The 17,778-nt window shown below is 42.0% G+C and overlaps 1 protein-coding gene and 1 pseudogene across 1 annotated transcript in view; one reads left to right on the forward strand and one right to left on the reverse strand.

Annotated features, from left to right (window-relative positions):
- Positions 1-7,444, forward strand: part of LOC116104595 (mediator of RNA polymerase II transcription subunit 14-like) — a 36,594-nt gene extending 29,150 nt beyond the window's left edge. Inside the window, exon 2 of the mRNA XM_031391107.1 lies at positions 7,300-7,444. Coding sequence (XP_031246967.1) covers positions 7,300-7,444 — 145 coding nt within the window. The remainder of the gene's footprint in view (positions 1-7,299) is intronic.
- Positions 7,445-11,197: 3,753 nt separating this feature from the next.
- On the reverse strand, positions 11,198-13,573 carry LOC116070666 (annotated as a pseudogene).
- Between the last annotated feature and the right edge of the window lie 4,205 nt (positions 13,574-17,778).

Genomic DNA, 17,778 nt, shown 5'->3' on the forward strand with positions numbered 1-17,778 from the left:
TCTTTGTTTAGTGCATTTGGTGTTGTGATTATTATGTGATGGGAGGAATTTCTTTTCTGGTCCAGTCTATTTGGAGTTCTGTAGGCTGATTGTATGTTCATGGGCATCTCTTTCTTTAGGTTAGGGAAGTTTTCTTCTATAGTTTTGTTGAAGATATTTACTGGCCCATTACATTGGGGACCTTCCCTCTCTTCTATACCTATTATCCTTAGGTTTGGTCTTTTCATTGTGTCCTGGATTTCCTGGATGTTTTGGGTTAGGAGCTTTTTGCTTTTTGCATTTTCTTTGACTGTTGTGTCAATGTTTCCTAGGGTGTCTTCTGCCCCTGAGATTCTCTCTTCTATCTCTTGTATTCTGTTGGTGATGTTTGTATCTATGACTCCTGATTTCTTTCCTAGGTTGTCTATCTCAAGGGTTTTCTCTCTTTCTGATTTCTTTAGTGTTTTTATTTCCATTTTTAGATTCTGGATGGTTTTGCTCATTTCCTTCACTTGTTTGATTGTGTTTTCTTATAGTTCTTTAAGGGATTTTTGTGTTTCTTCTTGAACAGCTTGTAGATGTTTACCTGTGTTCTCCTGTATTTCTTTGAAGGTGCTATTTATGTCTTTCTTAAAGTCCTGTATCATCATCATGAGAAGTGATTTTATATCTGAATCTTGCTTTTGCGGTGTGATGGTGTGTCAGGACTTGCTATGGTGGGAGAACTGGGTTCTAATGATGCCAAGGAACCTTGGTTTGTGTTGTTTATTTTCTTATGCTTGCCCCCTGCCATCTGGTTATCTCTAGTGCTACCTGCCTTTGCTAAATTTGACTGAAGCCAGTCCTTCCTGTGATCCTGGTTGTGTCAGAACTCCTCAGAGTCAAGCTGTTTCTGTGATCCTGTGATTCTAGGATCCTGTGACCCTGGGCTTGTTAGAGCACCCGGGAGTGCAGCAGCTTCCTCTGGGTGTTGTGGGACTGGCTGTGGAGCCTAGGTCCAAGGTCTGCTCAAGACACCAGCCTAGAGAGACCAGAAGGAACCAGAGCTGCTCTGCTGGTGGAGTTCCTGTCTGCCTGGTCCCGATGGTCCCCGTTACTCCCAGTGTTGGGACAGATGTTGGGTCCTCCTCATTTCTGATCCTGAGAGTATCAGAGTGCCTGGGAATAGAGCTTCCTCTGGGTGTTGTCAGACTGGCTGCAGAGCTTGCACTCAAGGTCTGCTCAGGACACCAGCCCAGAGAGACTGGATGGGCTAGCCAGAGACTTGTTGCATAGTCTAGGTTGGCCTTGAACATATGGAAGTCTTTTAGCCTCAGTCTCCCAAGTGTTGCATTCACAGTACAATGTCAAATCCAGAAAACAGGCTGGAAATCCCGTGGGATGAGGGACAAGTCCTCTTAGCTTTCAGCATGACATTCTCTAACTCAGAAAGGCCTTCTTCCTGAAGCATCTTTTCAGAGACTTATAAAAGTTGAATCTGGCCAGGGCTGAGATACATTACCACAAGGATGTAACAAAAGACCTGAGCACAAGGGAGCTTTTTCTTTCTTTGTAGGAACTCACCCATCAGGAAAGGAGAAAGTTGTCCCTCAGACTTTGCCAAGCCTGATTGGATCCGCTGACTTGAAGGACACAGTGTAGAGAGAAAGATCTTTATTTGTTATTATTAGATGTCTTCTTTATTTACAATATCTCCTTTCTCAGGTTCCCCTCCAATAAAAATAAAATAAAATAAAATAAAAAACTAAAACAAACCTCTGTTCCCTCCACCCTCCCCCTGCTCACCCCCACACCCCCTCCTACTAACTGACCCTGGCATTCCCCTACACTGGGGCATAGAATCTTCACTGGGCCAAGGGCCTCTCCTCCCATTGATGACCAACTTGACCATCCTCTGCTATACATATGCTGCTGGAGCCATGAGTCCCACCATGTGTACTCTTTCGTCCCCAATGACGGAGCTAGAGAAAAGATCCAAGGAGCTGAAGGGTTTGCAGCCCCTTAGGATGAACAACAATATGAACTAACTAGTACCCTCAGAGCTCCCAGGGTCTAAAACACCAACCAAAGGGAGAAAGATCATAAAGTCACACTGTGGCTGCATGGAATGAGCTTGTGTGCCTAAGTGTGCTCTCAGAGTTATGTGCCCTGACCATCTCCAAAAGGCTCCTCTACTGTGAGCGCTCAGTCCTTGGGAGGGCTACAGAGTCATAGTCATATGAACCTGCAGTCTCTCTGTCTTCTACCTCAGAGACACATCCAGTGAAAAGCAGTGTCACAGGCTGAGGAGATGGTACAATGTGAAAGTGTTTGCTTGGATTGTGTGAGGTCCTGAGTGTGATTCCCAATACACACAGGCAAACACACACACACACACACACACACACACACACACACACACACAGTGATTGGGCAGGAAAGAGAGAGAGAGACAGAGAAAGACAGAAAGACAGAGAGAACAAGACACTTGGGAGGCTAAGATAGGATTACTTCAAGTTCGGGGCTAGTCTGGGCTACAGAGTGAGGCTCTGCTTTAAAAAAAGAAGGATGGGAGAAAGGCAGTAAGGAACAGAAAAGAGCAAGCAGAATATCACTTAGGGCCAACTTGGGCTATATAGAGTGTGTTTCAGGACAGCCTAGTAGTCTCTTCCCCACAGAAAAAGGAGATGAGGAGGAGGCTGAAGAAGAGGAAAATTAGGAAGAGGAGGAGGAGGAGGAGAAGAAACAAAGAAGGAACAAAGGAAGGAAAGAAAGACACAAAAATACAACTACAAAGTTCCAGGAAATAAGAGCCGGGTGAGAACAATGAATGGAGTTGTGGTTCCCAAGCCAGCATGGCAGAGGCCATTGCTAGCATCCTAATATCTTGCATGACCATTCCTGAAGGCAGCAGAGAAGATACCAGGGCTCTTGCAGAGCTGGTCCTGAAGGGCTTTTACATGATGAGCATCCTCTGAGTGTGTAGCTCAGGCCATGATAGGCTTGGTTCTCACTGCTGACCTGGTGCCACCTGGATGAAGGAGCAGCCACATCCCTGTGATATGCTTTTGGAGAACAATTTCTGTGAGAACTTTGTCTCAGCCCCATGCTTCAGTCAGCTCTCCAGGAGATGGACACAGTGTTGTAGATCCTGCATACTGCTCCCAGTAGGCTTCCTAGAGGATGCAGGCAGCACACAGGTAAGACACACAATGTGCTACTCCTCAGTACTCAGATGTGCTTTCTAAATCCAGCTGGTAGTGGTCCAGCCCATGGAACTTAGGCTTCATGGCTTTGGCTGTGGCTTTTAGTGAGTGACAGCAGCTTTACTTTTAGGTTCTGCTTCAACCCTGCTCCATCAGCTCCCATGATAGTAAATTAAATAGTAAGAGGGTATCATACTGTCCCACCTGCATGGGACAGGCTCTCTAAAAATGTGAAGATGAAACAATGCCAGACATGTTGCCCTGGTACAATAAACTCTTTGACATTGCATTTGTCAGCAGCAGTAGTTTAGTTGGGGTGGCCGAGTACACATTTGTAATCCTGGGATGTGAAAGGTCAGATGCCATCATTCCTATAAACTGAGTTCACCCTCCAAAGTTTATGAACCTTAACCACCAACACAACCATATTGCATAGTAAGGCTTGTGATGGAGATTAGTGGGTGGGTTCTGAACTTCCTCAAATGTGGATGAAAGTCTGGGCTGGGGACGTAGGATGCTTGCCTAAAACCCATTAAGTGCTGGGACTGACCTCCAGCACCTCATAAACAAGGAGCTGTGTTGTATTCCTAGAATCACTGAAGTCAGGCTGTGGCAGCTGGAAGTTTTAAAGTTCAAAGCCATCTTCAGCTACCTAATGAGTTCAAGGCCAGCTTCCTCTGCATGAGACTCTGCTACTTTCTCCTGAACCTTCATTTTTAAGGCCTAGGTCAAGTGTCTTCTAATAAACTACAGCTCTTTCATAAAATAATGTAAATAAATAAATAGATCAATGCTATTACCACTGAAATATTTTTATTTGTTTATAAAGGTTATTGTGTTTAATTATGTGTCTATGAGTGGGTATGTACTGTAAATGCAGGTACTGATGCAGGGCAAAAGTATTCCTTGGAACTGATGTTACAGCAGGTTGTGAGTTGCCCATTGTGGGTGCTAGGAACTAAACTCAGGCCCCCTTTTCAAGGGCAGTGTGTGGCTAATTTTAAATCAATTTGACCCAAGCCATAGCCATCTGAGAGGAGGGAATCTCAGCTGAGAAAACGTCTCCATAAGATTCACTATAGACAAGTCTCTATGGCATTTTAATTAATTCCAAATGGGGGAGGGCTCAGCACACTATGTGTGGAAATATCTTTAGTCTGATGACCCTGGGTTCTATGAGAAAGCAGTATGATTAAGTCATATAGGACACACCAGTAATCAGGACTCCTTGATGGCCTTTGAGTCAGCTCCTGTCTTCAGATTTCTACCCTGATTTCCTTCAGCCTCCTACCCTGATTTCTTTCAATGATGAGCAGTAATATGGACGTGTAACCTAATTAAATCCTCTCTCCCCAAGTTGCTTCTGGTCATGGTGTTTCACCACAGCAATAGAAACACATAAATAAGATAGGAGGCAAATCCTCTTAGTCACTGAGCTGTCTCTCCACAGCCCAGCTGGAGTGTTTTCATTAACAGCCTGTCTTGGGGGCTGGAGAGATAGCTCAGCAGTTAAGAGCACTGGCTGCTCTTTCAAAGGTCTTGGTCAATTCCCAGAAACCACATAGTGGCTTACAACCATCTGTAATTGGATTTTAGTTGGATTGATTTACATTTCTCTCCATTTAATTTGATGTTGGTTATCAACTTGCAGTATATTGCATGTATTGTGTTTATATTTGTGACTTTTATCCATGATATCTATAGCACTTTTATAGTGAAGGGGCACTGGATATTATCAAAGGTTTTTCAGCATCTAATGAGATGACAATGTGGCATTTTACTTTTTTGTTTGTTTGTTTGTTTATATGGTGGATTATACTGCTGTATTTCCCATGTTGAGCCATCCCTGCATCCCTAGAATGGACCCTACTGGATCATGGTAGATGATGCTTTTTATGTGTTCTTGGATTTTGATTCCCTGTATTTTATATAATATTTTGTATCAATATCCACATGGAAATTTGGTCAGAAATTCTATCTCGTGTATTTGTTGAGTCATTGCTGTGTGTTCTGAGTATAGGCGTGACTGCTATAGTATAGATAGATAGATAGATAGATAGATAGATAGATAGATAGATAGATAGATAGATAGACAAATAGATAGATGGATTGATACATATACGGATAAACAGACATATAGACAGACATAGAGTGTCCTAACACAAACTCCTAGTATTCTTTCACACCTCCATGGTGCAGGCCTCAAACTGAAACCTAGAACAAACTGTGTTGTTGCTCGTCAATTGAGCTCAATGGACACACCTGAAACTCCCCATCCTCTTTTCATTGTGTGGGGTAAAGGAAGTAACATTGGAGCCACGCAAAAGTCAGACAAGCTCCCTGCTACTGAACATCTCCATTTTAATTAATTGGTTCATTTTCTGATGTCTTTGTGAAATAGAGAGTTTTTCCAAAACTTTCTCAATTAGGTGTATATGTATATGTATTGTGCATACTGTGCACATAAAGGTCATGTTTTATTTATTCACTAAATATTACAGTGAAGAACAAAAATTTACAAGTCCACAACAAAGCATCCAGTTAAACTGTCCTGGCAGAAGCTACTCAAAACTGCCAAGTTGTCTTTCTGACTCCACAAGGCCCTATTTCCACAGTCCATTTGACTGTTCCCCACATCAAGTTCAGCCTCCAATATTCCAGTCACTGTACATCCTTTTGTTTCCAACCATCTAAGCAGTGCCCAAAGGCACAAGCTCTGAGGATCCCAGATCAGAGATGTATAAAGCCTTCCATTTCTTCAAATCCAAAATTCATTCTTCCTTATTTGATGAAGCCTTACTCCCTCTTAGAGCTTTATCTATTAACTACCAGCTATTGCATATTGTTCCTTAACTATCAGCTATTGCATATTGTTGAGAGAAAAAAAAGTAAAACAACTATTATATGACACTTATGGACATCTAGGTTGGTGTGGGGTGCAGAGGAACAACATTAAAACAACCTTTCTGTCTCATAGATTCCTTTCTTTCTCTACCAACACATGGTCTCAGGGTATGGTCAAGCTGACTATATTCCAGGTTATTTTCTGTATGTTCTGAGATTTGTTAATATTATGAAGTTACACAACCATATGCTCCACTTGCACCCAATCAGAATTAAGGTCATTTAGAACTATTTTGTGTAGCTAGCCAAAATATCTTTTAGTCATAACCCAATATTGAGCAGCACTTTTCACTTCTTTATGGATTAGGTGGTCCTGTGAAATGTTCAAGGCCTTGCCTTAGCTCAAGAGTCTGGTCTGCAACCCTAATAGATCAGTCTTGGGGAGTGTGTTCCACAAATGGGTATCTGACTAGTTTTATTGTTTGTGTGATTTTGTGGCTATTCCTGAAACACAATATTATTTACTGCTACCAAGAACAAAGTCAGGAACCCAGGGCATGGACACAGAGCTCACCACATGTATGACAGATTACTGTTGCAAAGGAGATGCTCTTCGGTCATTTTATGGCCCTAGTTGTATCCATTACCCCAGCTCAAAGTTGGGCAAATAGTTGGACACCCAAACTGTGGCTGCCTGTAGCTACACATGAACAGGTCTTCTGGAATGGGAGTTAGAACCTGTGAAAAATTAAGGGAACTGGAATGCGGGAAGGGGTTAAAAAATGAAACCAGGGCATGGTGTGCTTTCAGTCCTCCATCATTATTAAACTCTCTTTGTTACAAGCAGGTAGGTAGAGAAAAACCCCTCCCCAGTCCGTCAGCAACTCATGGCCCAATCAGTATCCTCATCTTCAGTCTCTGGAGGTGGGACTTCCAGTGTAACAGGAACTTGGAGAGAGGTGTGGCTATTAGCAGGAGGTTAGAGAAGGGTGTGGCTATTTGTGGCAAGGCAAGGTCTGAAAGAACCAGCTCTTAGCTGGAGGAGGGCCACAGTTCCTCCTTATTTATTTATTAAAAATTAGCTGGACTGGGGCATATTTATGCACCATGGTCCGCCTGGGAATTCTTTGGTGGCTTAGCGACCCCATCTGGCTTAGATATAGATCTACTGGACTCTCCCTCACCCGTTTTGGATATCACGTGCAGCTAGTTTGTTTTTATTTGTACAAACCGGGCCTGTTGGTGTCTATTATCAATAAATACGACCTCTTGGCACACGACTCTGTCTTAGGTTGGTGAGAGCCATAGACCCAAGGATCCGTCATAGGTTGCAGGCCTTCACGGTGAGAGCTATAGACCCAGCGATCCGTCATTGGCTTCAGGCCTTCAAAGCGCACCTCTTTTACATACAGACCAAAGCCACGGCATGCCTATAATGCCTTTTCTTCATCACAATGAATAACTGCCACTTAGAGCCTCTCTGGAGTCTAGTGTGGAGTAGGGCCTGCATGTCTGAAATGAACCTGCTTGAGATAAAAACTCAAAAGTTTAAAAGCAATAAGCTTAACATTATCTTGAGGATGTCTCAGGCACTTTAGTTGCAAATTAACAATGCTCAGGCCCAAGGCTTGGCCTCCAGGTGTAGACGGAAGCCGCTGTTAACTCTTAGAAAAAGGTAGAGGCTATTTCAGCCAAGTGAACTTGTTGGCTAATAAAGATTTTTAGCCATTATTTTAGTAGAAAACGTGTTTATTAAAAAGATTCTGGATCTGTATCCACTTGACAAATCAATGTTTCAGGCAACCATTGTATTCCTACACAAGCAGAGCCTCTTCCCCAGATTAAAGTGGGGTTAGGATCATACCACATGTTAGTAAGTGGAGTGACAAGCCATTTTACCATGGCATAAGAACTGGAAATGTGTGAATGCCAATGGCGATCCGCAGCAGACTGACCTTTAGCATTAGACTGCAAAAAAATATTTTTAATACAAGCAAAATGCAAGATATGCCTTTTAAAACAAGCAAAAGGTAAAATATGTTTTTTAAAACAAGTAAAAAGCGAGATATGCTTTTAGAGGTAACTTTGGAGTGGAGGGCATATTCCCCCTCCTTTTATTATTAAAAAATCAAATTCTCAAAGTATGGAGTACACATTGAGTAATTTATTGTCTCTGAGAATTATAAATTATCTCAGTAATATGGGTAACATTAAATTGTTGACAAAATGTCTTAAACACTTGACTGTAATAGTCAGTTCCATAATCTGTTTTAATCTGATTAGGAACATTAAATATAGAAATATAATGGAGGCAATAACCAATTAATATTTTGTTGTTTTTTATGTTAAGTCAATTGTAACTTAAAAGCCTGAGAAGGAATTAATAGTCACATGTATATATTTTACTTTTAATTTTTAAATCAAATTAAAATTTAAAAATGTCAAATTATCATAAGCAATTGAAAGCTCTGATTATATGTATATATATATATATATACAACTTAAGGCTTAATTTTAGCACTTGATAAATAGTGACTACAGCACACAATTTAATTATTTGTGCTGAGGTTGGGGGAAAGATCATGAGATTAAACATGTGACATATATAATTATTTACCATAGAAGGGCTGTAGGAGCATATATTGTTACAGGGTGTATACATAAATTTATAGGAAATACAAAAGCATGTATAGAAACAAATTTTAACAATTTGTGTACTTTGAATAAGTATCAATTTTTGTCTAAAAACATTTACTATGTAATAGGCCAAATATCAATTAATAGTTTATAATAGCCAATTTAATTGCTGTTAGAAGAAATAGATGTTTTCTAAAATATATTCATGATTTTATTATATCACTACAACTTATAGTAAGGTATTAAACTTTACTTTGAATATGAGAAGAGATGAATTTATATTAATGTTCTCTTTTTGACAAAGATGTTGGGGGCATATTTAAAACCCCACACATTTGATTATAATAGATGGCAATTGTTCACAGAAGCTCTGTGTACCTTCTGTAAAAGGCTTTTTGTCTTTTATTAGACAATTTCTAACAAAGGCTTAAGTCTTGTGGTGAGCTTAAGATGAGATCATACTCAAAAGCAATTTCAAATAAGTAACTCATTTTTTATTTAATATAATTTTTGATGTAACTGAGGCTTAAATATTGAAAAAGATATTGCCTCTGAAACTTTTTCTAGAGTAACTAATCTACGTACACTGAAAATTTTAAAGTCTTAGCCTCTTGCACTGAAGCAGAGACAAAAAATTATAAGGGCAAAATTTTAAGCAAAATCTTTAAAATTACCATAGCTTTATATTAAGTAACCAGAAAGGATTGTAATGTTATAATGAATTTTATAAGGCTTATGGCCTCATTAACTTTTTATAAATTTTAAAATCAAAGCTACTTTAGATCTATGATAATTACTAAACTGTAGCCAATGGAACTCAATTTTAATTGTACTTTTAAATTTCTTTTGTAATATTAAACCATCAAGAACATTATGTCTATGCCTAGTAATAATTGGCTTGTAATTAAATCCGCGTTAAGCGGCTGTGAAAGTCAATATCAGCCTGTAACTTATTTTGTGGTCAGTAGATGGCGCTAAGCGGTTGCGAAACTTTAGCTGAAGCAGTTGACTGTCTACAATAAAAATTGACAACGATCTCTACCGTAAATCATAGTGGAAACAAACCTTTCAAACTTCTGTGAAAAGAAAAAAAAAATGCAAGAAGTAAGCAAAATGGCACCACAGCCGCCTTGGTGCGGGACCACACTGTCGCCGGCTGGCCACGGCTCCAGTCTCTCCACTGGGAAGGCCCAGGGCAGAGCCAGGGCCTCTCTTGAGCACCGTAACCCTCTGCCCAGGCAGCTGCCCCGCAGAGACCACTGCCCGGCTGCCCCTGGGCGCACTTCACTGGCCACTGCAGGCTGCATCTGCCGCCATGCTGTGGACCCAGCTCACAGGAAGCCGCTGGCCAGTGCCTCAGGATCTCCTGGGAGACGTGTGAGCCTGCCTGCCACAACAGTCTCCGTATTCTCATGCTGTCTCCACAGCCCCATGACTGGAAGCCAAGCACAGACCCGCACTGTGGGCGCACAGGCCCCCAGTCTCTCAGGAGTTGTCCTGTGCCCCTGTGCCGTCACCCCTGTCACGGGGCCCCCACCACGGCCAGTCCATCTCCTCCCTGCTCATACTGGAAGGGAGTGCAGTGTTCACAGGCCCCTAGCTGCCATGTTGTCTAGTCTGCACCACGTATTTTGAATTGTAAGTTTTTAAAACACCACTAACACAAGTCACAGAACTGCAATCACTCGTCAAGACAAGGACAGACACAAACCAACACGTAACACAGACTTAAGACTAAAAATTTCTCCTGAATAAGCCATAGAGAAAGCAAGACGTCTCTCAGTTTCTCTGTATCTCTAGGATAGCTCTGAAATCCATTTTCTTTTTCTTCTTGGTCTTTCTATACACATATTTTGTTTTGTTTTTATATTTTGCTATTTTTATGTATTTTTATTATTTATGCTCTATCCTGCCCGCCTGAATGTAGCTCTTGGCTACGGACCACCACCTAAAAGTTTCTGGTCCTAACTGTTGCTATCAAACCCTAAGGTGAGATTATCACTAGGCCAGTGCAATCCCAATTTACCTGCATTGGCAAACTTGCCATTTTCATCTCTGTCTCTTGTGAAGCTTCACCGAGGTAGCAATGGCCTCTAGTGCCCTCCTCATTTCCAACCCATCATCGTGCGTACCACCTATGGCTGCCTGTAGCCACATACGAACAGGTCTTCTGGAATGGGAGTTAGAGCCTCTGAAAAATTAAGGGAGCTGGAATGCAGGAAGGGGTTAAAAAATGAGACCGAGGCATGGTGTGCTTTCAGTCCTCCAACATTATTAAACTCTCTTTGTTACAAGCAGTAGGTAGAGAAAAACCCCTCCCCCAGTCTGTCAGCAACTCATGGCCCAATCAGCATCTTCATCTTCAGTTTCTAGAGACGGGACTTCCAGTGTAACAGGAACTTGGAGGGAGGCGTGGCTATTAGCAGGAAGTTAGAGAAAGTCGTGGCTATTTGTGGCAAGGCAAGGTCTGAAAGAACCAGCTCTTAGCTGAAGGAGGGTCACACCAAACCATAATAGCACTCCAGAGGGGCAGGATACTATTCCACATTCAATCAACTCAAGTTGGCTCTGTGATTCAAGAGGTCCCTCAGGATGGGCATGGAGAAATTATTGTTGTAGAACCTGAACTTTGTGAGATTGGAGCAGTGGCTGATGACAGGTATAAGGACAGTGAGTTGAGAGTCATTTATCCTATACCCTTTAAGTCCAGGGACACCAAACTGTCTGCCACATTTTCTAGAAGAACACGAAGAGACATAATATCCAAACATACAAAGACTATGCCTCTCAGGTCCAGATGTTTGAGATGAAAGAATCTCTGACAGCAGAAAAAGGAATCCAAGTCCGACTGTGAAATTTGGTAGTGAATGATGGAGAGGGTTTCCAAGGGCATGCTCAGGCACTTAGGGATGGAGGAGACCAGAGGGTTGGTTCAGACAAATGGTGATGTAGAGCATGGGGTGGGGTTTACACAAAAGTAGAAGGAGGTAGGTGCCTCAAGATAAGTTTGACCCAATGATCAAGGACATTATGTAAGGTGTTTCCTGTTGGATTCTGCAAGTCAATCCAATAGCTCATCTCCTGGCCTCAATCTCAAACAGAAAATGTATTACCTCATAAATTCTACACAATCACTATTGGCATTTACAGACCCACACTATCCTCCCCTGTCCAACGCACTCAGCCCTACTTGGGCTCAAACATTTGACACATAGTAAAATAGGCACAGACTAGAGGCTGTTTTCACAGACCTGAGCACATGGGTCACCTCCCCACTGTGTGTATAAGAACTGAGAGTCCTAGTTACATTCTCCTTACTATTCATTTTTTATTGATTGGGTGGCCATAATTCCAAGAATCACATCCTATTGTGACCAGATCTATTGTGACCTTACCTCACTTCATTCCTCTGCTTCATAAGTTCTCATTTGAGACCTTAATTCACACTACACATAACTTCCATATTCTAATGACTTCATAAATGTTCCCAGTGACAGGCAGCCATCATGCACCACTAATCCTTAAAATAAAAGGGTTATTAATAATCTGTTAGCTCACTGTGCTCACCATCCTGGCTTACCTGAAGACCTGTTTCATATGATCTCTGAGAAAGCACAAGCCATTCATGGAGAGATGCTGGAGACCATTGAGACTGGAGAACTGAGAAATGAACTTGTTGACATACTTCTGTTCTCTAGCACTTGTGCACCTGCCATGCTTAAAGGTGTTGCTGTAGTTAGGTGCCAGGAACAATGTATGAAGATTTCTCATCTGCCCGAGGCAAGGAGTAAAATGTGACACTGTGAACCCAGTCCACTCTGTGTGAAGCTCAAATTCCTCTATGTGCTTTAGATGGAAAACCTCCTAAATTTCTTGGATAACATAGACAGGCAGAGCCTAGATCTTCATCTTTACACAGCAGAAATGTATCAAGCGCTTTCTCTGCTGAGCCCACTGCAATAAGCATGCTTCTTCTTCATTCAGATGGTAATGGAGGCAAAAGTCAACTACCACACTCAGACGGTCCCTCAGCATGTATCTGGGAAGGAGCTTCACTGCTTGCTTCTCATCCACAGTCTCTGTTGAGTACTCACACTCCTCTGCAGCAGCCCATATGTTCCAGAAGGCATGGTGCACATTCCTCAAGTCAGGAATCTGAAGTTTTTGCCTCCTGCGTTTAAAAGACGTGAAGTGTTTGTTAGCAGTCATGACAAGACACTGAGTCAGCTTTTACTATGTCTCTAAATTCAGCTCTACCCCTGCCAAGGTGTGTATTTTTTTCAGGACGAAGTATCAAATATGCACTCATAAATTTAAGGTTTCCCTGGGCTGCATTTGTAGACCTGCTACTTTCCTTCCACTAAGATAATGTATATTTCAACTTAGTCCCATCATTAGTGGTTGTGGGAATGCCAGGGATAGACTCCTTCTACTATGAGGCTGTATATAGCTACTCTAAGTTCTAATCCATATTCAAATGCCTGTAGTACAAATAATAGCTTTCAAGGCACCAGGTTCCTTCCCTGCATGATGATCCTATCAGAAGCATCTGATCTACTGAAGAAGTGGCCATTCTCCCTGATCCCACAATCTCTACGGTACTCCATGTACTCCCTTATGCAATACTTGGCTATTGCTCACCTGGGGTGATATGTTCTTGTCAGTCACATGTCTACTCCATCTAGAACAGTCTGAAAGGTTGCCAAGTTGGTTGTTGCCATCAATGCCCCCATAGGGAGACAGGGGAAAGACCAGGCTGCCACTGTATACTTCACAAGCTTGGTGTGTCTGCCAGCGAAGGCCTCCTAGAACAGTGCTGGGAAGAGCTCCCTGGGCATCTCCTCTACACCAGAAATGGCCAAAGCCTCATCTCTGAGCAGAGCCTGCCTTGCCAGCTTCAGGAGTGTGAGTGGGGTCTAAACACTCATCTTGTATGGTTTCTAGTCAGACAGTTCCTGGAAAAGCATTCAGGCAAGAATATATTTTCATGGTAAAATTTGGAAACCTTCCTCATACCACAGGAAACATTCAAAGTTAGAGTCATTTCTCTGGAAATGGTAGAGACATCAAAAAGTACCTGTCCTTACTGATCTTCTCTATTCCAAACCCCCTCACTGACAGCATGGCAAACCTCTTACAAGTACACTGAAGGGCTCCACATTCCCCAGTATTCCATCCAAACCTAAGCAGTTCTTCACTCAGTCCCATCCCAATTGGAAGGGGTTCCAGGAAGCCTGAAAACTAACACCATGTTGTATCTCAACCTGACATAGAACATGTCATAGGTACTTAAACAACAGATTCGACTCAGACTGAAAACTAAGTGTTTCCAGTTCATGATATGAAATTCCCTAATAACTCATAAAAACATAATGGAAAAAATACTATTTGTTCCATTATTGACATCTAGATAAAAAGCCTTTTAAAAAAATGAAAAGAAACAAACAACCAAAAAACAAACTCCTGTCCCAACTTGCCTCTAATCTCTTGCTTATTTCAAGTTTTCTGGCACATAGGAGTGAAGGAACATTCAGGTTCTGAGCACTGGCGACAGCTTTCTGAATCCCAGCAGAGACAGGCTGTGACTGCAGGCTCCTGGTCTCTGAGTGTGTCCTCTGGCTCCTCTGAAGCCTTTATATACCTCCCTGTTCACCTTTCCCTATTGTAGCTACACCTTCCAACCACCAACTGCCATCTGATTGAATATCTGAGTCCCAGACAGTTAATCCTAACAAGGATTTTCCCATTTCTAGAGTGAATAAATGCTTTCTGTGTCAGTGTAAACAAAACAAAAGCAGACAAGGATGAAAATCATGACTCCATTTACTGCTTTACTGTCCAACCATGAATTTTATTGTTCACTTGCTTGCTTGGTTATTGATTGCCTGGTTGATTGATTGATTTTTCCTTTTGCTCCTGACATTCTTGGTGTGGATTGTATTCTGAGATATCATTGTTGTTCTGTAGCTAGGGGCAATTTAGAATTCCAACTCACAGAAATCCTCCTGCCCTGGCCTTCCATCTGGGAAGATTACTAGGTGAGCCAAGTCACCTGGCTGGGTTTTCTTCATTTCTGACCAGCATTGTTCAGAGGGTAAGTCACCAGGGTGCCTTATTCTATTCTTGAAAACATATGGACAAAACCATAAAGTGTCATTGTAAGAAGACATTACAACACCCTACACAATTATTATTCTGTTCTAGAATAAAGAGATGAGATTCATGCTTTGCCTTCTTCAACTATGGCAGCACTCAGAAGGGGGAGGCAGAAAGATGAATTGCATCCACTTTGGCAGGGATTTCTGTGGCTATTGTAATGCCAATTCTTTTAAGTTCCCTTTTAGAGAACCTGACCTAAGTTTGAACTCTGGTAAACTAACAGGCTGGTACCTACATTGCCCTCCAAAAACCCAGTCTCTAGGCTAATCCTTAACAAGACCAGTATTTCCAGATTACACACTCAACAAGATCAGTGTCTCCAGATTATTCCCCCAACAAACCTGCATCCCCCAGGTTAAAATCCCACCCCCTGCCTATTGATGACCAATGCAGAGGAGAGCAGAAATTAACTTTATGCTATGACTCCCAGCAGCAGTCAATTATGTTAAAGTCCACAGTAGCTTTCCAATTAGATGCTTGCAAATATACTCCCTACTTGCTGCTTACTATACAAACTTGCCCCTATAGACATTCAGGGCTCCAACACCACCCAAACCATGCTGTGACAGTGTTGTATTGGGGAGGGCAGCTACCTCAAATAAAGACCATGCTGTGCATTGTATCAGATCAGCTCCTGTCTCATTTTTGGGGGGGAACACTAACATTTCCTGGCACAACACTTTAATTCAGGTAGTAAAGTTCTTTCTTGGCATTCACAAAATCTTAGATTATATATCACTGCACAATCTAGACAGATGGGGGCACGCATATCTTCCCATAACATGTGAGTCTGAGTAGAGGCACAGAAATCCAATGTCGTCTTTGGCTATAATAGAAAGTGAGGCAAGCCTGTTCTCAAACCAATTTAAAAAGTGTGCCAGGGAGGGACAAATCATCCATGGTTTTAAGACAGTTGGAGGTGCTTCAAAAGGAAGGATCATTTGGGCATGGAGAGATGCTCAGTGATTATAGGGCATAGAGAAAAGCTCTAGGATTAGTTGATGTCTTAGTCAGGGTTTCTAATCCTGCACAAACATCATGACCAAGAAGCAAGTTGAGGAGAAAAGGGTTTATTTATTTTACTTCCACTTGCTGTTGATCATCAGAGGAAGTCAGAACTGGAACTCAAGCAGGTCAGGAAACAGGAGCTGATGCAGAGGCCATGGAGAGATGTTTCTTACTGGCTTGCTTCCCCTGGCTTGCTCAGCCTGCTCTCTTATAGAACCCAAGACTTCTAGCCCAGGGATAGTACCACCCACAAGGGGCCCTCCCCACTTGATCACTAAATGCCCCACAGCTGAATCTCATAGAGGCACTTCCCCAACTGAAACTCCCTTCTGTGTGATAACTCCAGCCTGGGTCAAGTTGGCACACAAAACCAGCCAGTACAATTGGGAACCCTGATATTTATAGAATACCTAAATTCAATGCCTCAGCAGAGGTCCTACCCCTGATTTCATCTTGAGCAAGCATGCTGACCTGATCCTACCTGACAAATGCTCTGATTTCTGGCAGCCAAGGGTAGGCTCTCCCTCAGAACCTCCATTTTCTGTTTTTCTTTAGGTCTATTTAGAAATGGACCCAAATTTAAGGCTCAGGCTATTCTATTTACAATATGGCTGTGGATGGCTTTGAATTGATCCTCCTTCTTCCAGCTCTTGAATTGTGAGATTCTGGGCATGGTAATCATGCCCACTGCATGGAGTGCTGAAGAAAGGACTCGCTGTATGCTGGGTAGCTCTCTAAAAACTGAATACATACCCAGCACCCTGGGACAATATTAATGGAATCAAGCCATGCTCCTATGCCCATGTTTTGACTAGCTGCTGCTGCAGTTTATTGAAAAAGCATCAAATTCAGTCCTTGAGCTCTAGAATATATTCCAGACTACTAAAAACTGTCCCACATTCAGTGAAAATAATATCTATGGACTATTTTATGTTTATTATCAGCAATAGATTAAACCATGATCTGAGTAAATCAGACTGACATTGGTCGCATGAATAAAATTCATACAGGTACAGTGATACACAACACTAATCCTAGCAGGAAGAAGGATACTGAGGCAGGAGGATTGCTGGAACTTAGAGTTCTAAAACAACCCTGGCTTCACAGCAAGACCCAGTCCTATACCAAACTCAAAACTGGGAAAAATCCACAAATTCAGTGACATGTTGTTAATTAGCAAGTGAAATGCTCAAGAGGTTGGGTGGTATGTAGGTTTTCCCACTGAGAGCTCTGATTCAATCAATGAAAGGGCTGCATGTTACATATAGAATTAAAAGGATAGAGCTTAACTATATAATCCAGTTCCAGTTTGGGATTGGAAGGTGTGGCTACAATAGGGCAGGTTGAGCAGAGAGGTGTATAAAGGCTTCAGTGCAGCAAGAGAACACACTCAGAGACCTGGAAGCCTGGATAGCTGCCTGGTTTGGCTGGGGCACAGAGACCTATCTGTAGTGCTCAGAATCGGTGTGTAATGATTTTCCCCTGGGTCATGCAGTTTGATATAGAGATCTTTAGATTCCAAGATATGACAAGAAATTTTAATTTTTGTCTTTTTAGAGGAACACATTGAAAACTTTAGATTTAATTCCAAATGAAGTTTAGCTTCATCACAACCATCTATGTTAGCCTGTTGATTGCATTATTATGACTGATTTTTTTTAAAAGAAAGTCTTTCTACATTTTTTATTAGATATTTTCTTTACTTACATTTCAAATGTTCTCACTTTTCCTGGTTTCCCCTCTGAAAAACCCCCTATCCACCCCCTTCACTGCTCACCAACCCACCCTTTCCCACTTCCTGGCCATGGGATTCCACTTCATTCCACTTCATGACAGCATAGAGCCTTCACAGGACCAAGGTCTTCTCCTCCCATTGGTGATCGACTAGGCCATCTGCTGATACATATGCAGCTGGAGCCATGAGTCCCACCATATGTACTCCTTGGTTGATGGTTTAGGCCCTGGG

This window comes from Mastomys coucha, unplaced genomic scaffold, assembly GCF_008632895.1.
Source record: "Mastomys coucha isolate ucsf_1 unplaced genomic scaffold, UCSF_Mcou_1 pScaffold22, whole genome shotgun sequence".
NCBI classification, from domain to species: domain Eukaryota; kingdom Metazoa; phylum Chordata; class Mammalia; order Rodentia; family Muridae; genus Mastomys; species Mastomys coucha.